The sequence below is a fragment of the Triturus cristatus genome, chromosome 7 (assembly GCF_964204655.1).
Source record: "Triturus cristatus chromosome 7, aTriCri1.1, whole genome shotgun sequence".
Taxonomy (NCBI): Eukaryota; Metazoa; Chordata; class Amphibia; order Caudata; family Salamandridae; genus Triturus; species Triturus cristatus.
Window position 1 is genome coordinate 377816587 of NC_140590.1, and position 20029 is coordinate 377836615.

The window sequence follows — 20029 nt, forward strand, 5'->3', positions numbered from 1 at the left end:
GACTGGGTGTGCAAATATCAGTGACTTCGCCCCTGGCCCCAAAAGGTGTCAAACCTGGTCACACCAGGTTCAGAAGACAGTGATAATTCCAATTACCACTCTGGAGCTGGTGGACAAGGAAGCTGAACAGCCCAAGTCTCACAGCTGCCCCCTGAGATTAACTCTTTCCTTGTCCCTGATATGGCATCTCAAATGATATTTTACACACCCATCGTGTCCTTCCTTCCAGGGGTTCTTTTCTGAAAAACAAAACTGGCATGCTAGCTCCAACAACCAAAAGTGAGGAGAAGCACCCCAGGGGAAAAACAGGAACTTACTTCCGAAAACGAATATGGGAGTTTAAAAGTGTTGAGTGTAGCAAACAAACCCATATTAATTATAGCTTTTCAGCCAAAATAATCCTTAAAAAGACAGCAGTGTTTGGTAACCATTCTTGGGTTAGGGGCAATCTCATTGCATGATGGGAGACATGGAATTCCATGAAGATACAGCGTCAATTAGCAAAGTTGAAGTCAACCTATCAGAGGCTATGTTTTCCCTTTAATTCTATTTTTGAAAGGTGCAATTCAACAGTGTTTTCAGGAAAATACAACATGCTGTCTATTTGGATTTATTTTTTTAAAGCTAAACATTATAATATAGAAAAGGTTATCTCTTCTATGTAAACATATCTTTAAAAAGTTATGTTCCAGAGATCCTGAACATGCCTAGAGATAATCTACTGTTTATAGCTATCAGGGAAAGCTTGAGATGGGTTCAAGGTAATGCAAAAACAGACTTCTTAGGGACTGAGGAAGAGAACAAATATATTCTGAGTCAATTCTTAAAAATGCTTAAAAGCACCCATGCTTGTTAGAAAATAATTATAATAATAATGATAGCATGTCTACGTATTATCATGTACTGTATCTTTAATGTCAGGTGATTCAATGTATGTGTATTTCATGAAACATTATTTCCTAAATAAACATTTCTTTGGTTCTGAGGCGTGTAATGGGATGTGGACTGTAGTAGCTAATGCTTCAGAATGCTACTAATTACCTGTTGTAAGAAAAAGATGCAGAACCACTTGATTATTCACTATATGGCATCTATGAGTCAGTGCAAGAGTAGTTTAATGAGTGCTGCAATGCTTTTATGCTTTGTATTTTATAGCAATGCCTTAACCTTTACATTTTATTCTATGACATTTGTTTATCTAGAGCTTAAAGTACTCTAGAAATTTGAACTGGAGGAGAGCATGGGGACGCGGAAGGAGAGCATGGGGGGGGGGGGCATCGGTAGAAAAACATGTTACATAAGAAGGCACCAACAAACAACTGCAGTCATGGAGAATCAGAGAAAGGACAGAAGGATACCCCTCCTCCTACAAAGAGAAAGTTAACATAAAAAAATAAGAGAAGGCTTTTAATGGAAACTGGGGCTTAATACAGAAATGACAACACAAATTCAAAATGGAAAAACACTAGCATTCGCAAAACTATTTCAAGAGTGCCCTCAACATATTTTTACATAAACTAACACTGTGATGAAAAAGGCCACCTCCACATTAAGGAGGAGTTTTAGAACTGCCAGGAGTAGGTCAGGGTACTATCCTTATCTATAGTGGGTACCTCAATAATACACCACTACCAGGGAGTACCTACTTGTAAGTGCACTGGACTGGGCAAGCATATCTACAGTACACATTCCACAATGAATTAAAATGGAGAGGAGCAGTTGTCCAAGAGATGTGTTAGCGCCTCCGTTCCTTCTGGGCCACGTTGGTACAGCGCAATAATACGGAGAGTTGTTCAAGCCAATGGGCTCAAAACAGGATGCTGTGATATATAGATCTACATTAGATTTATAAAAATGAACATCATTTGGTTGGTGTACGTGGTGTTGAATGTGTGTGGGTATGAGCAATTTCCTGAGGCCCAACGGTTGTTAATTAGTGATGCAGAAGAGAAAATGTTGGTAATTCTTTTCCAAAGGGCAGCAGCTCAGGAATGAAAAAAAACAGGGGAGGTATGATGAGGCGGATACTCAGATGGTGGGAGTGGACATAATCATTAGTAGATTTGTGACTTTCAGGTACCTCTGCCTCAACAACAAACCGTTTAGGAAGTCAATCAATGTCCATTCCCAACTCTTGGCTGACCTCAGTCTCAGGGACGCACACTATTCAGAGAGGCTGTTAGTGGTGATTCCACGGTCTCATTTATCTCTGTCCCGGGTGATAAACCATTTGAGAGGCCAGTCTGCCCATTTCCCTACACTGGTTACCTCTGCCTAAGAATATTTCATGATTCGTGGCCCATCATTTATCTCTGCTTCTGAGACAAACATAATAGAGGCAGTCCATACATCACATTACCATCACTTACCTCTGCCTGAATTCCTGGAAGATGATACGGTTAGGAAAGCCCTGTCGGCAGATGCGGATCCCCTCCAGCACTCCATTACAGCGGAGCTGGTCCAGGACTAGCTGGGGTTCCAGCTTTCCAGCCTGTGAACCAAGCACAGATTACTTAACTACTGGCAGCAGGAACTTCCAAACAAGCTGAGACAACATCAGAAGAGGCCATGAACAAGGAGTATTAGTAGATAACTCTAGGTAGCTTTTCAGAAGTACTAAGTAATTCCTGTTACTAAAATCTATGAACTCATCACAGCCCATCTTGGTTGTTACCAGCCAGCCTGATTTCTTTCACTACAACCAATAACCATCAATAACAGATATGTTCCCAAACATGGAAGTATCCCTCACAACAAAAAGGAGACTGGGAAAACATGTTGACCACCTGGCAGTAAAGGAGGGGTGTTAGGAGCACATTGCATCTCCCACGCACCACCATCCTTCACATTTTTAACTCTGACCAGAGGGTCCTGGAATAAAAGTCTTTGTCACGGCGACACTTCAGAGCTAGTTTTAACTCACTTATCACTGCACTTTCACTACCGTCGTTCCCAGTTACTGTGACATAAATTGTCTCTCTTTTTGTGTTGTATTGTCTTCCCCCACCCTTTTGCTCCACCCTGTGCGTGGCCACGCCGGGGTGTATTGTAAGCAGCCCTATGATAAAGCATGTCACACATCTGTGTGAGTTGGGGCAGTATTAGCATACACAGCAGGTGCCATCACAGATAACCATTGTTTTACTCCCTACTCTTTTTGGTGGATTAAGTATAGATGGGGGTTCAGAGTAGGTGAGTCCGTACCCTCACCCCTTCTTTTGTGTTTTCTAGATAGTGTCTCTACCTGATAAGACGTTACCCAAGGTTTGTAACTTTTTCATCAGATAGAGACTTCTAGTCGCAGATTCCTTAGCTTAGAATACATACCAAAGCAATCTCAGCCCAGAGGTGAATCTGCGGACTGCGTTACACTAAGAAGTCCTGGAGGGCCTAACGGACAAAATGCTCATTATGCCGGACCCGACTGTCTAGGCAGTAGTGTCTGGCAAACATGTGCAGAATTATCTATGTAGCTGCCTCACATATATCGAGAACTTGGATCCCTGCTCGCCAAAGCAGTGATCACTGCTTTAGCTCTGGTAGAATGAGTCTTAAGCCCTCAGAGGGCAGCTTTTCTAGCCACTGTGAAGCATATGTTACTACATACGACAATTCATCTGGAGATGGTCCTTTTGTGAACTGCTTAGCCTTTTCTCGCACCCATGAAATCAACAAAGAGTAGATCATCCACCTGGAAATCTTTGGTGAGATCGATATAAAAGGACAATGCTCCTTCCCGGTCCAGGCGTTGTAGTCTCTCCTCCTTCTTGGCAGAATGAGGGGGTGTAAGGAAAGCAGGCAGGGTGACAGTCTGCCGCTACGTGAGAAGGTCTAACTACCTTTGGCAAAAAGGAAGCTCGGGTTCTAAGAACCAGCTTATCTGGTAAGAAGGAAGTGTACGGGGTTTAACGGAAAGCACCTACAATTCACCAGCACTTCTAGCAGATGTCATTGCCGCAAGGAAGACAGTTTGAATGGTCAGCAGTCTCAAAGGGCAGCTGTGCACAGGTTCAAATGGTGAGCACATGACGAAGGTGAGGAATACATTTGGATCTCACTGGGGCATAAGGAAGGGCACAGGAGGAAACTTGTTGCAAACCTTTAAGGAAACGAGTTACAACAGGTATTTTGAACAGGGACGGTTGGTCCAGCAACCGAACAAAGGCGGAAATGGCGGAAAGGTAACCATTGACCATTTCCAAAACAAAGCCTTGCAGAGATAAGGATAGGATACTTCAGTGCGCAGAAGTGCAGACACTGCACGTTCACACTGGTGCCGAACAGATCTAACCAAAGTTTTACCCAATCTCTGAAGAGTCCTTGAACCACCTCTGGAAGGAGACGCCATTAGTGATCCCCGAGGCATCAACGGCTGTTCTAGCATTCATAGAACCCGCCAGATGTTGAACCACCAGGAAAATGTCCTGATGTTCGAGCCACGTCCAGTGGCGCAGGGCCTCTTGACACAGGGCCCACGACCCCACTTCGCCCTGCTTGTTGCAAAACCACATGGCGGTGGTGTTGTCTGTAAACACCTCAACTAGCTGAAGAAAGGCTTTCAATGCAAATCGGATCGCTCTCAGTTCCAACAGGTTGCTGTGGAGCCTAAACTCTTCAGAAGACCAGAGTCTTCTGATCCCCACCTATCCCAGATGGCCCCCCAACACAGAAGTGATGCATCTTTGACCACCGTGAGCTCTAGGGAGAGGGGTCTGCCACTGACCCAATCGCGGTCTGTGAGCCGCCACTGCAGAGCTTTTGCAATCCTGCTCAACATCTGGACCAGGTTGGAGAGATTTCCCTGATGCTGTGTCCACTGGGTCTTCAAATCCCACTGCAGCGCCCACAAATACCAATGGGCATGTTTTACCAACAGGATGCAGGAGGCAATGTGGCCCAGCTGCCTTTGAATCAGTCTCACCAAAATCAAGATAGAGGTTGAAACACCTGAATCATAGTCTGAATATCTTGGACTCGAAGTTCCGGAGTAAGACCAAAACTGCACTGTATCCAAAACAGCTCCGATTAAAGGGAGTTTCTGAGAGGGAGTCAGGTGTGGCTTCAGCACGTTTATAGTGAACCCCAGCAAATGCAGGAGGTTCATCGTAGTCTACAGGTGGGTGACAACTGCTTGGGTGTAGTCCCAGTCATCAAAATTGTGGAAGGCTGGAACCTCTAACTTCTGCAGATGTGCTACAACCACCGCCATCACGTTGGTGAACACCCGAAGGGTGTTAGTGAGGTAAAAAAAGGAGCACAGCAAATTGAAAGTGCTTTCGAACCGCAGGCAGGCAAGAAAAGGATATAGTAGTAAGCATCCTGCAAGTCCAACATTACCATCCAGTTACTCGAGGGCAGATGAGACCTGAGCCAAAGTTGGCATCTTTAATTTTTCCTTCTTCAAAAAGTAGTTGAGAGGGGATAGGTCTAATATGATAAGGAGGCCTCAATCCTTCTTCAGCACCAGAAAATAGCAGAAATAGGACCATAATCTAATTCTGAAAGCAGTACCCTCTCAATGGTTTCTTTGGCCAAAGAGTCAATACTGTTGCAAGAGCGATAGGTGGTCCTCCATCAGCCGACTGAAGGACAGTGGCAACGTCTGTTGGAATGGTAGGGCATAACCCTGCTGGACCAAACTTAGCACCCACCTGTTTAAAGTTATTTACCGCCATTAGTCCAGGTGGTAGCAAATCCAGCCACAAACCGGGTGCCAATGGTGGAAAGAGGGCAACTACAGAGGCTTTTGAGTGGTGGGGTGGATAGGGTCAACCTCTGGCTCTGGTCCCCACGGGATCTGTGGGAGCCACATCCGCTGCCACAAAAGTACTAGGATGCCTGTTGGCCACTGTGGCTAGGAGGAAATGGACGTGGCTGATAGCGCCACCGTAGCCAAGTGAGGGGAGGTAGGTTAAGTGTGGCTGTCGTGGAAACATGGTGAGCACCAACAAACTCGCAATGGCCCTACTGTCCTTAAATCTTTCCAGAGATTAATACGCTTTGTCGCCGAAAATGTAAGCCCCATCTAAGTACATGTCCATAAGGGAGGACAGTATTTCTCAGCCAGGCGTGGCATTGAAGCACCACCATTTAAGCAATGGTTCTGCCCAGTTAGTTGGCTGTATCCAACCTGCATCTTATTGTGAACTTCGTTGCTTCTCTCCTGCCAACAATAGTTTGGGAGAGAGAATATGGCTTGGGCCTCACTGGGACCATCAATCAATCAGGAGTTTATAAAGCGCGGCTACTCACCTGTGAGGGTCTCTATAGGCGCTGAGGTGGGAGGAGCGGGTTGCTGATCCATCTGGGTGTGGAGGTTCAGTCGAAGAGCCATGTCTTCAGGTCCTTCCTGAACTGGGTCAACAATGCAGATTGCCGGAGGTGGAGGGGTAGCGTTTTCCAGTTCTTGGTGTCGAGGTAGGCAAAGGATCTTCCTCTGGTTCTGGTCTTGTGGATCTGGGAGACAGAGGCCAGAACGAGATGGGTGGAGCAAAGTTGTCTGGCGGGTATGTCGAAAGCAAAGCAGTGGTTCAGATATTTTGGTTCTGCATCGTGGAGGGTAGAGGTGTAAGTGAGGAGCTTGAAGCTTGAAGGTGATTCTCTTGTTGATAGGGAGGCAGTGGAACTGTCAGAGGAGATGTGTCATGCGACTGTGGCAGGGAATATCGAGGACCAGTCTGGCTGCGGCATTTTGAACGTTCTGTAGCTTCCTGAGCGGTTTCTGGGCGATGCTGGTATACAGTGCGTTGCCATAGTCAAATGTGCTGGTGATGAGTGCGTGGATGACCATCTTTCTGGATTCTATGGGGTGCCATCTGAATGTCTTTCAAAGAAGGCAGAGCGTGTGGAAACAGGACGAGGATAGTGCGTTGATTGGCAGTTCATTGAGAGCAAGGAGCCCGTTTGTGGTGCGTAGGGGTTCCTAGTGCAGCAGGCCACCAGGAATAGTCCTAGGCTGAGGTGGTGGGTCCCAGGATGAGCACTTCGGTCTGGTTCAAGTTGAGCTTGAGGTAGCGGTCTGCATCCAGGGAGCAACGGCCTTCATTCCGTTGTGAAAGTTGATTCTGACTGTTTTAGGTCATTGGTGAGGGAGTTGATCAGCTGGGTGTCGTCGGCGTAGGAGACTATGTTGAGTCTGTGGCTTTGGAAGATGGCTTCGAGGGGAGCCATGTAGATGCTGATGAGGGTGGGGCTCAAGGAGGAGCCCTTGGTAACTCCACAGCTGATCTCTATAGGTTCTGAGAGGAACATGTCATGAGTTTTGTACTATGTGAGGTCATAAGCAGTGCATGGTGAGGGCGCGAGTTATAGCTACTTGAAATAACTATACCTGTTGATTTCAGTTTTTTTTTAAATGTTATGTTAAACCGACAGTTTCACCTTCCTAGAACGTCACTTTAACCTTTGGGTTTTTTCAAGTGAATTTCAGGGTTTTTTATAGTGCAAAGTAAGATATTATTACCATACCCAACTATAAGGTCATTCTAACCTTTGTTTTTTCAGTTAATTTCTAGGAGCTGTCCAACCCCCCTCGGGAAGCCAACTCCCCTGCCACAGAGCCAACTGCGGCAACCAACAGTAGGCACTCAGGCCTCCCCCTTATTTTGTTTTACATTTTCTGGACCCCGCAAGACTCTTGCAGGAGTCAAGGCAGACCACTGCACTCCAGTGAGACTCCTAGTGTCAAAGGAGTGGCACTGTCTCCCAGGGGAACACAGAAACCACCAATTTTTTAATACAAATGTTTCCCTGGGGGTGACCCTATTGGGTCCACTGGGAACCCCCTGCAAGGTCCAGGGGGTCAGGGTACCCTACCTTGCTCCCACATACATTATTTTGTTTAACTTTTCAGGACACAGGGACCGAGTCCCCATGTCCTGAAATGGCAGCCGCAACATTTCTCTTCATGTTTCAGTCAGCCATTCAGAGCGCGAGTTCGCGCAGGAGCAAGGAGGCCAATACAAAATAACACACTTGGCCAATCAGATCGCACAATTTCTTCTCTAAAGAGTCGTTGGACTCTTGCAAGCTTCCCTAGTATCTAACCAACCAGATATACAAAGTTTTTTAAGCTTAATTTCGCAAACACTACTGAATGGATTTTTACCAAATCTTAAAAATCACGCTTTCTGGACCAAGATCTAACTTTCTGCCAAATTTGGTGCAATTCTAAACAGCTATTTTCATGGTTTAGCTGTTCAATTTTCCAATGCATGGTGAAAATGCATTTGGGCCCACCCACCTCTTCTTTTTACCTCGGTCCCCACTTGGCTGAACATACCTAAACTGTCAAGAAAAAAGCTGAAGTGGATGATTATTTTTTGTTAAGTTCACAAAGATTTGTTAAACAGCTCCATTATTAGCAAACCAAAAAATGCTCTCCCTATGTTAAATAGGTACTAACTACAACACACACACACACACATATACACACACATTTATCAACAAATTGTAATGTCTGCGTGGTAAAAGATTGAAGAGAATAAAGTTGTAAAGCCTCAAATTCCTTTAGAGTTGTAACAGCCAGTTTGAATTGGCAAAGGGCAATCATCTATGTAGGAGAAAAGGGGTTCTCTGCAGGATCCGGTGAACATTTCAGCCTCTAACTAGCCAATCAGGGGTTGCAGTGTGACAGCCTGAGCTGCCGACTTCAGAGCTGGAGGAACCAGGTTTGAGTTTATGGCATCGGCTTATCATCCTGTGATTCTGGGCAAACCACTTAATCTCCCTGTGCCTACAATTCAGTGCCTTGCTACCCTCACGGGGGATTTGCCGCACTTTACAAATCCTGGATTTATCAGGCAGAGTTGGCATGGATGGTGGCAATGTTTTTAAACAGAAATTATCCATCTTGACTTTTGTAAATACCTATTGTCATTTTCTATGTTTCACCACTCTCCTCGATGTTCTGAATTATAATCTGGGCACAGGATAACGTTCGACTGGCGCATGAGCTGTCTAATAGCATATAAAATTTCGATGCACCTCTAGGAAAAACATCTTGAAAAGGGTTGATGTCATCTTCAGGAGAAACACATGCAGAGACCCAGTTAATGATGTTGGAGTATTTGAAAATGAGGAGTCTGAATTTCTTGCAGTAGATCTGGAGGACGATGGTGAGGCTAATCTCCCAGACCTATGCGGATACTCCTGTGGAGGAACTGGAGGTAAAAGTGGCATTTCCACTGGAAAATGTCTCTTGGATGACTTCCAGGGTTAGGGAGGCTGTTATCCGATAGGTGACATAGAAGTAGGTCTTGACACCATGCCTATTGGTGGCGGGAGATTTAAAGGCCTCATTTGCATTTAAACTAGATCCTTAGCAGGATCATAGATGACAAAGGACCAAGTGGAGCAGATGGAGTAGGAGACAACTTGAGTTGCTCTCTGAGAGATGAAACCACTGTCTCGGTCACTGAGGAGCCAGACGAGGTTGTAGCATCAACATTAATCTTTCCGACTCAGAATGTTGGGCTGTCATCAAATGCCTCAACATTGAAAACGGCCTCAATGACAACAGGTGCAACACAGTCGAATGATATATAGAATGAGCTGGCTAAATCGGGTGAGGAGAGTGTTTTGATGTCTAAGTTCTTCCCAACACTGAGTAATGAAGGCGCCTCGGGCTGAATGAGATCCAGCCCACTGGTAGCGAACACGACAGTGCTTTACCTTTCAACATCGATATTCTTGATGTTCAGCAAGATCGATGGTGACAGCAGTTGTAATGTTTCCTTTTCTCATCCCTTCTGGGATTTCGATCCCTAGATCTGATACTCTGGAAGTCTTCTTGAGGCCGAGGGCTCCTTCTCAGTAGAAGTAGATTCTTCTCTGGCAGGCAATTCAGATTTTTGCTGGCCTTTGCTCTGTGGTGCTCAAGTTTGTCGATTAGCCTGATGGCCTCCCAATTTTTAAGTGTCTTCTGGGCATTTTTACACTAGATCCACATTCAATAGTAGAATGTGAACTTGGAAGGTACACTACATAGACTTCACTGGGGGTCTTATGTGACCTTCTAGCCACATGAAGGGGCACTTCACGAATAGTAAAATAACTGCAAATGGAATGAGCCTCAGCAGGCAAGTCGTTTCTGAAAAAAGCTTTCTAAAAATTAAAAAACGAAAACGCTGTTAAAAGTGACAAGCTTACAATGAAAAAGGTGGCAATTAGGCAAACGAAAAAGGACTCAATATTCTTAGTTTGCACTCTCACGAGCAGGCGAAACATAACACGCTCTGTCGTGAAATGGTCCATTTTGGGATTGGAAGCATCTAAACATCTTTCAGAAGTAGGCCACCTTATTTATAGGTTACTAATGTAATGCATTTCAGGCCTACTTTAACCCTCATTAACACATTTTAGTAGTAGTGTACTCTCAGATTGCAGCAATGTAGTTTTGGACTGAAAATGGGATTGAAAGATTTTACATTTTGGGGGAAATTCAGCCTTAACTTAATAGGCTTGTTAGAAGGTGCTTTGTTAAATTCACATGGTATTTTAGGACCGTTTTTGGTGATAGTATGTGGAAGAAGTATTCCATGGTCCCTGCGCGTGGCAGAGAATTACTCTAATATTTATGACCATCAAGGAAATGTGATGCGGAAGTAGTATAGTCTACTTCTAGATCTCCACTACTTGTATACTGAATACATCCATTGGTCCCCAACTTCTACTCAGTGTTCCCAATACTTCTAAAATCTGGCAAACACATCAAAGAAATAATAGTAGACATACACACGAAGAGCACAAACCAAACAGAACAGTTAAAGAAACAGACTTTTTGTGATACATATTATTGTAATGTTGGACATTGTGAAAAATTCTTAAGAAGTTTGGACAAATATAGTAATTCCTTTTTTGTCAGAGTGTCTTTGTGAGGAAAGACAGCTACCTAGAAGATGCTTCATTTCTACAGTAGCTCGTGGAACCCACATGCCTATATAGAAATAAAACCTTTTAGTTAACAACAAGGTGCAAGCATCCGGGCCCAACACCAGATGGCGATCTATACACAGTGTACGATCTTCAGCTCATATGTCATGAACATCTAGTTTGTTAAAGACCAAATTCATCGCAGTTGGTTATTATTTTCCTAAGATTCACAATAGATATTTAGCGAACATAATTTTCACAATAGATATTTAGTAAACATCACGGATAGGCTGTTCCAGAGCTGAAGGATCTGACAAGAAGTGATCAACTCACTCTCTTTTCGTGATTCGGGATGATGCAGCGCACAAAGTTTGGGTTAGTATTCCTGAGCGTTGACATCAGCTTTGCCAAAGACTCCTTGTAAAGCTGGCCCACAGTCCGGAACATCCCTTTCTTAGTCTTGTACGAGGCGCCAAAGGAAATATCTCCCATTCCAGCAACCTGGTCAAGTCCCACAATCCGATCCACTGGGATGGAGGGAAAGAAAGAAACAACATTTTAGCACTGCTCATACAATCGGTGCTAGTAGTGGACGTCCTTGTATGTGTGGGAAGAAAATGCCATGCAGTAGACAGTAATGTATGGCTCCAATCTTGGGAGGATCAGTCCTCAGACCGGGCACCCACTGTTAAAGTTAACAAAGACCCTGCAGAATCGCAAGTTAATGCTCCTATACACCCGAAGAATACTAGAAGCTCAAAGCTCCTTCTCGGAAGCTCTCCCACCTCCATGCAATACGTTGCCGTACAATGGAACTGATCAATATTCCCTGCCTCCTCGAGTCATTGTCAGCCGTTGAGCTGAACTCCTGCACAGATAACGGCATTATCACAGACAGATCAGACTAACTTCCTGTGGGACACAATCAGTAAAAGATGTGAACTCTAGCAAAGTTCTAACCCTACCATATGGTCGGAAGTAATTTAGACCAGATTTGGCTAAACTGTGTATTGTGGTTGGCTCAGACTCTTTACTGCATACCATCACACGCATACCACACTTCCCAATGGTCTATGCTCCCCCTTAGCAGCAGTTGTTCCACATGTCCAACATATGATGTCACCATGATTACTATGAACTCTTCACTCAAAACATTCTCTGTAGTGTCTAAGCACCCGGAGGAGCTTGGGAATTATGTATTGTGAGAGCTAGTGTTGAAGGTCTATTGGAAATATCCACAAACAATTATGACCCGAAGCAATCACAGAAAACATTCATCTTTCTTGTACATTGCAGAATTTCAGCTCTGTTTTCCCTGCCTTTTCCACTGCTTTTATCTTCTTTTAGCTCGGTACGTGGATCTGCAGCAAATGTCCTTCAAACCACATGAGGCTGCCATCCAGAAAGAACTTACTTACAAGGTCAGGGCCAACATCCGAACTTTACTTCGCTGAATTAGGCAGCATGGTTCCTGAAGTCAGACAGTGCAGACATTTAAATCCCCCCAAGCACTTGCAAGGAGATTTCCCAGAGGCGAAAGCATCCCTCAAGAAGGTCTTGTTAATCTATGAAGTGGAAAATATTCTGCTTGTGTTGTCAAAGCTATGGTCACAACAAAATTGCAAGCCAAGAGGACTTTTTTTTACCTTACCTAAATTGGGTTAGGAAACACTTCAAAACCTATTAAAGTGATCCATAGTTTTGCATCTAAGGGCAGTATTGATGTTCTCATATTCATAGTCTTTCAGGCCCCCCAACAGACACTTTCTACAATTGAAATTACCAGGCTAGTCTATTCAAGGGTTTATGACTATCAATGAAGCTCCTATGATGCAGAAGAAAAGGTCAATTACTTTTAGACCTAGTTCTGCTCCCTAGGAACAATCACCGAGGTAATAAACAACTCACCCTTCTCCCCATTTGAGTAGAACTGGGCACTGGAAACTATTAGACATTTTCCAAGACTTAAATATTTATAGGTTTTTGAAGAAAAAATATTAATTTAAAAAGGTAGGACTTGAATATTATTATTATTTTTGGGGAGTTTTATATATCGCAAGCTCGACCCGAAGGTATCAGAGCGGTTTACATTAGCACCAGTTGCCTTAAAGATGGACACATTTATTTTTTTGTTAGGCACAGGGAGATTAAGCGATTTGCCCAGAATCACAGGATGTTGGGCGACCCTGCCGAGACTCGAACTCGGTTTCACAGCTTCAAGGTCGACCGCTCTAGTGTTAGGCTAGAGGCTGGGTCCAAACTGGGGTGGCATGCTGAGCAACAAAATGATGGATTTAACCCAGATCTGTGACTGGGGGTGATTGTTTGACAATGTTCAGCATTCCATCCATCAATCTATTTGTGTTGCTATATTCGCCCTAAGTGGGTAGGGTATGCCCAGATGTGGGTCCTGTGCTCACTGTGCCACTGGATTCGAGCTAGCCTGGCTGATGAGGGGTGATACTACAAAACCGGTCCAAGGATGCTTGTTCCCGGTCCAGGAAAGACCTGGCCTGACAGCTCGGGCTGGGCAGTTCCAACGGGGAGGAGGGTCAAGACTGATTTGCGTATGGCCGGGTCCAAACTGGTTTGACATGGTAAGCAAAATAAAACAATGTATTTAACCCAGATCTGTGACTGGGGGTGAATGTTGACAATGTTCAGCATTCCGTGATCATTATTGTGTTGACTACTCAGTATAGTTGGCATTTATGTGATATACTCATACACTCATAATTAATCTAAAAATGTATGGTATCCACCTTGAACCACTTCTTTAGCTGTAATCTCTGCTCACTGGATTAACATTCCTCGGGATCGCAAAGACATGCTAAGTAAAAACTGTGAAGGAGGGGCGGATATTTGAATCTATAGAAGCACTGTCCTGAAACAGTGATCTCCTGCTCTTTCCCAGGCAGCTGCACTGTTAATACAGAACATTACATTACGAGGGATATTTTCGGAACGGAGGTCTCCCCCTGTCAAATACTGACAGAGAATATGCCTAGCACTGCACGGGTGGCTGTCTTAGGAGGTGTGACTGAGTTTATAAACAGCTGCCACAGAGTAATACACATATGAACTGTGCTGCACATATGGACTATAAGGTGGTGGTATCTTTAATGTTAATGGCATAGGTTACTTCACAAACCTCCACTATGGACACAATGGCGCTTACTGTAGCAACCGTATACCCGCCTCTCTTTACAAAGAGTAAGTGATCCTGACAACATGAACTTATGAGTTATTTTAATAACAAATGCTATTCTTAGCTTTAGAGACTTCTTATGTAATGCAAATACACATGGTTACCATTTAAACCCATTAAACTGAACATATTCCATCAACCTCAGATGGATAAAAGCCTGGATTCATGCATGTGACCTTTATGCTGCAATCGGTTGTCTTGAGTGGTGTTCTAATCCAGCGAGTCATCATATTTACCTGAAGTTCTAATTACACAAAATTACAACATGGTAAAATACATATCCAATGAAATCATCTGCATGAATGACTGCCATGGTCACTATAAACAGAGAAAATCAACCGCACTAGCCAAACACTAGCAAACTGGGCACCAAGGAAGCAATTTTCAGCACATGCATGGGGATACATCACACACCTAAATGTATAGTTCTGGGCACAAAGCAGCATTATAGAAATAAAGCATGCATGTGGCAATGAACGGTGCTATAGGAAAATCAGATTTCCCACGAGTGCTTGGATTAAACTGAATGTTTCTACTGTCTAAAATAGCAGCATTTCATGGTCGACACGCCCTGGTATGATTTGTTCTTAGACATATTCTTTGGAGAGATGTTATGCCCACATTTTTAAAAAAAATATGCGTGCATAAAAGCAAAGATATCTTTTGCATTTTCCCCCAGCTGCAACAAGTGGAAGCTCATCTTCACTGAGGTCACATGCAATATCCCTTACATTATGTACCAGATGCAGTCTTACTTTTGGTCTAATAAGGGTCGAAACAGAGAAGCATGTGTGAGCATTCAACTTTCCTTCACGGCCCTTTGTATAAATTGTAATGAACATCCAGCTCATATTTAAGGCAGTGAAGCATAGCAAGATAAGACAAGCAAGTGGCACAACAAGGGTCCTGTGGTGGGCATGTCTATGCAGTGAAGCTGTTGAAAAGCAATGGCAGAAGTAAAGCATAACATGGACAATGGACGTTGCTGTGCCATAGAGCAATGACCATGTAGAGGATGCACTAAAGAATGAGCACACACAGCAAAAGGCTACGTACTTTCACCCGGGCCCTGTGGCAGCACAGCGTAGGTATCATAGAAATAGACCATCTGAATATTCTGGATGTCTGGAGAAATGGCGGGGTCACGGAGAGAAGGGGAGCAGAGCAGGGAAATGAAGGTGGGGATGTGGCCACAAGGGGAAGGATATCCACAGGCAGTGTAGGGATGGGATCAGGTTAAAGTGAGCACAGTCAATTCAAGATGCAGCATTGGAGACCAGTAACAGGTAAGATTTGTAGGTTAAGCCGGGTGAAGGGTAACATGAGATCGAGAGTGGTACAATAAGAGGTGACGGGTGGTCATAAAGAGAGTTAAGGAGGAAGGAGAAAAAAGCACAAATAAAAGATGTTAGTTGCACAAAAACAGACATTTGGGAGAAATAATGTAAAGTTGAGACCAAAGACTCCATGAGCACAGTCAAATTATGGTTACACCCATATGTTGAGGTTGCGCATTGACCACGGATTTCAAAAGGCCGGCCTGGTCATTGCCAGAACCAAGGGCTCAACATAGGACACCCAGCAGGTGTCCAAGACACACAGTACAACAACAGTCAAGAGGCCGAGCAATTACTATGTTCTTTTTTTCAACCCACCACGGTGTGTCTGATGTACACACTCTAAAAAGACCACAAATTTAGTTCAAGACTTTGTTCTAGGGTTTCCTTCAGCACAGGGAAGGAACTCGGTGGAAGACACCCTTCTCTTGTTTCTCATGAACACCAGAGAAAGGTATCTGTCCTCAATCCCAATAATCTCCCCACCTCCCACCACACTGCTGCACCTACAGTACCACAGGTAAACTGGGACTACGTCTCCTTGGTCCCATTCACCTTTGGTAGCTTGTAACAACAACAGTGCCTACGGGACCGCCATGAAAGGCGTAATCTCTTCTCTCTAATTTCCTTTGGTAAAACTCCCCATCATGGTTGCACCTAAAGGAGCAGAGTAGATTTCTTACAGGAAGCGTTGCTTCCTATAGGTTTCAATGATCATGCCTAGAAGATCACAAAGGATATCTTATCAAGATTTAAAGTGCACCACTCATTTTAAAGGAACAAAATATCCTTGTTAAAAGTGTGGCATCACAGTGGACAAAAGATAATGGTCTCTTCCCAACGTGACTCCACACCTTCCTCAATGCTCCTAATCAATGGTAACGTGAAGACACCCGCAAATACCAGCCACTGATAGACCTTTCAAGGCCCAGAGAATCATCCAAAGGCGGCCTTTCCTTCAACGTTAATTACTTTAAACACTGTGATACATCAAGAAGTAATGCAACATTGCTCACAGTTAGTGCTTGCAATCAAGAAGTGGAAAAAAAAAGAAAAGTGATCAATTCTTAAAAACAGGGTGCAGCCTGCAAGCGATACTCACCATCTTTCCAAAGCTCGCCAGTAAACTTATCAGTGCTCTGGTGCAGGAGGGTTGCCACATTGTCATTGAGTGGGTCCATGTTCTTCATCAGCCAGGCATCAGCCTTGTAATCCACCTAGAGCGATATAATGAATTGGGCAGACTTAGCCAAAGACATGGACTTGTTTCAGATCTCTTCTTTACTACGTACTCAACTTTGGACAAGACTTACACAACAAAAGGTAAAACTGCAAGGGCTCTTTTGATTGATTGATTGATGAAGAGCTTCTTAAAGCTAGGTCTGCACCCTGTCTAATACCTAATTAAAGAAAATCCTGATGTTTGTGTAAGTTAAGGGCCTGATTCCCACAGGTAAACTTACATTTATGTGTAATTTTATGTCTATTTTGGAATTCACAAACTCCGTTTTAATAGTAAGTTTACCTGTGGAGAGACCAGCTGGGGCAGTGAACTCCGCACATGAAAAGATACAACAGGCCTTTAGGAGTTTGTGTATTTCAAAACAAACATAACATACGTAAAAGGGTACGTTTAGCTTTGTAAATCAGGCCCTGTTTTTCTTTTTTTTCTTTTTTTTTACAGAATGGTGCGTTAAGGGGCATCTTGTTTGGTGATTTGCGATTCTACAACTGATGTCTTTCCAGCCACAGTGCACCTTGGTACAGTCTTATTATAATTATGGCTCCCAGTTTTATGGTATTTGTTTTTTTTTTACATTTCTGTCTGTTTCTATCCATATTTCTTTTTTACCCATTTTATTGGTATTTATCCATAGTTCTTTTAAGTTTTGAGAACAAATGAAGTCGTAAAATGTTATATTTCCACATTTATTTAACTGAAAAAAATGCCCTCAATACTTTGATGGTGGTTACGTTTTAGAATTTTAAGCAGACAAATATAGAGAAACACTACACCAACAGGTGAATATTTACATTTATATACAAATATATTTTAACATATGCCTGTACTTAAGGGAATCTGATACTGTTTTTAAATCCCCATGACGAACAAGAAGTACAATGTTCTGTATTTTTCCACTTTTAAAATGAATACAGACAGGAAATAGACTGTTTTTCTGATTGTATTTATCTGTAAAAATCAGTAAAAACAGAAAAATGGAAGCCTTAATTATAATGTCTCCCTCTGAGGGAATGTGCACTATAGTGAAACAGACATATAGATTTGTACAGTAACTGATGACTGTTGCCATGATCAAATCGGCATGATACACACCTTTTTATGCCTTGCATTATTCAAGTTTCTATAATTGTTTGAATAGTCAATGATTGTAGACCTAGCCTTCAGGTTCCAGAAAGCACTTCAAGTGAGCTTGTGCTGTAGTATCCCCCTCACCCTCAATTGTTATGAATGTGGCCAACAACTAAAGCTCTGTTGCAAAAAGTTACATTCCACACCTGCCACAAGACACTGGGTTGGCTAGCGTGGGAGGTAAAAGTTACATTTCATACCTGCCATAAGACACTGGGTTGGCTAGTGTGGGAGCTAAAAGTTACATTTCATACCTGCCATAAGACACCTGCCATAAGACACTGGGTTGGCTAGTGTGGGAGGTAAAAGTTACATTTCACACCTGACACAAGACACTGGGTTGGCTAGCGTGGGAGGTAAAAGGCTTAGGAGAGGAATGCTGCAATATAAGAAACTGAACAGGTTGAGTTCTAACATAGTCCAGGATACATATCTAAATATGGCAGGCCAACGGAAGGTGCTGTTCTCAGGGCAATATCCCAATAGGATCAACAGATTCGGCCTTCCGGACTTCTCACCTTGCCCGCGTAGTGGATGATGCAGAAGTCTGCCTTGTCCCGCAGCTGTCGAGGTTTCTGAAACTTGGGGTGTGTGCCCTGCTCCTGTGCCACTTTCTCCACAAAACTTTTGTCGGTGGCCTTGGGGAACCAGCACTCCTCATCCAAAAGAGCCAGGACGCCTGGGGGATTTGCCTGGGGAGATAAAACAAGGCAGAGTGGCATGTGAAAAAAGAGGACTCCTTCACTGAGGCAGACGGTGGCCCCTAGGCATGATTCCATGGCTGTGGATTACTCGGAGCCGGCTTCCACCACTATCCTGGCAGCAACAATGAGTACGGAGGATGAAAACACAAGAAGTGGCTGGTCCCTGGGTTGAGAGCCTCAATGTAATCTCTGGACACAGGGCCCAACATATACCTTCAGTGTAACACCAAGATTCTCATGCATCAGCACACTTCCCCATAGCCACTGAATAGGTCAAATGCTTTCATACATCCCTAAATCCCAAGCCAGTAAACAAAAGGAGCTGCACTGGATTTGCTTGGTAAATGGAGAGACATTTTGTGTGGGCGCCAAGGGATTAAACTGACCAAATAGTCCAGTGCTGCAGCACAAAGGAATGAAACATCTGTTACTTCACACCTGAAGAAGCCCACTGAGAGCACGTGGAGATCTACTAATCACCAACATAAGCATCAATACTGGCCTCAACTAGTGCAGTTGTCTAAGGGTGCAAAGGATATATTATACCTCGATACAACTCAAGGCCTCAATGCAAACATGTGAATTTACTTTTGTATAAGTTTTATATCGCAACTTACACAAAGAAATCTCAATTAATAAGTCTCCTGAACACCTCAGTTATCTGTAGGTCTGCAGTGGATGCCCCGAGATGCCATGAACTAGTTCAAATTGAGCCACTATCCCTGGCTACAAGCTCACCACATGCCACAAGGGACATGAGTGGCAGTCCTGAGCTGCTTTTTTACAACCCTTGCAAGTGATACTATAGTCCCACTGCTTCAAATCTAAGAATGTACCAAGGTGTTGAATAAAAGCCAGAGACTCGCTGTGTGCGTCCCTGGTCACCAGGAGTCATCTGAGCAAACTGAATCAAAGAAGCTGACGGAAGGGAATGACTTCTGATCATCAGTGCTTAAGACGTGCTTTGAGTGATCACATAATACAAGAACTGATCACCTTTCAGCTAAGGTAATATGACTCCAAGCAAATAAACTGGTTCATGTAAGAGACACTGAAATGCGAATTCTGACCCTACATCCAATCCATGAAGTGTCCAGAGTCGGTGGTGCATTTTGCCATTACTAAGACATGTGCAGATGCCAAATTAATAGTGCATCAAAGCGGCATCCATGGTCCAGAAGAGCTTTAGTCTCACCTTCAATACAACAAATGCACTCTGCCAAAGCCTCTTTGTTGGCTGCAGCAGCATCCCAGATCGGTCTCAGAGTAGGCGGCGCCCTATGCTGGGTGAAGCAGCTCAGCCTCTCATATGTGGGCACTCACCGGCCTTTCGATAAGGTCAATGCAGGGCTGCAAGTCCAGGCCGAAGTCGATGAAGTTCCACTCGATCCCCTCGCGCTGGTATTCCTCCTGCTCCAGTATGAACATGGTGTGGTTGAAGAGCTGCTGCAGCTTCTCGTTGGTGTAGTTGATACAAAGCTGCTCAAAGGAGTTTAGCTGCCAGGAAAAGGAGGATGGTAAAGTGTGAAGACATGTA

At 43.9% G+C, this 20029-nt stretch overlaps 1 protein-coding gene across 5 annotated transcripts in view; it reads right to left on the reverse strand.

Moving 5' to 3' along the window:
• Positions 1 to 20029, reverse strand: part of LOC146809721 (uncharacterized) — a 614997-nt gene that overhangs the window by 153881 nt on the left and 441087 nt on the right. For all 5 annotated transcript variants that reach the window (XM_085616561.1, XM_085616559.1, XM_085616558.1 and 2 more), the window contains 5 exons: positions 19816 to 19989; positions 18307 to 18480; positions 16520 to 16634; positions 11206 to 11399; positions 2370 to 2491 (listed from right to left, as the gene is read on the reverse strand). In XM_085616561.1, the coding sequence (XP_085472687.1) occupies positions 2370 to 2491; positions 11206 to 11399; positions 16520 to 16634; positions 18307 to 18480; positions 19816 to 19989 (779 nt within the window). The remainder of the gene's footprint in view (positions 1 to 2369; positions 2492 to 11205; positions 11400 to 16519; positions 16635 to 18306; positions 18481 to 19815; positions 19990 to 20029) is intronic.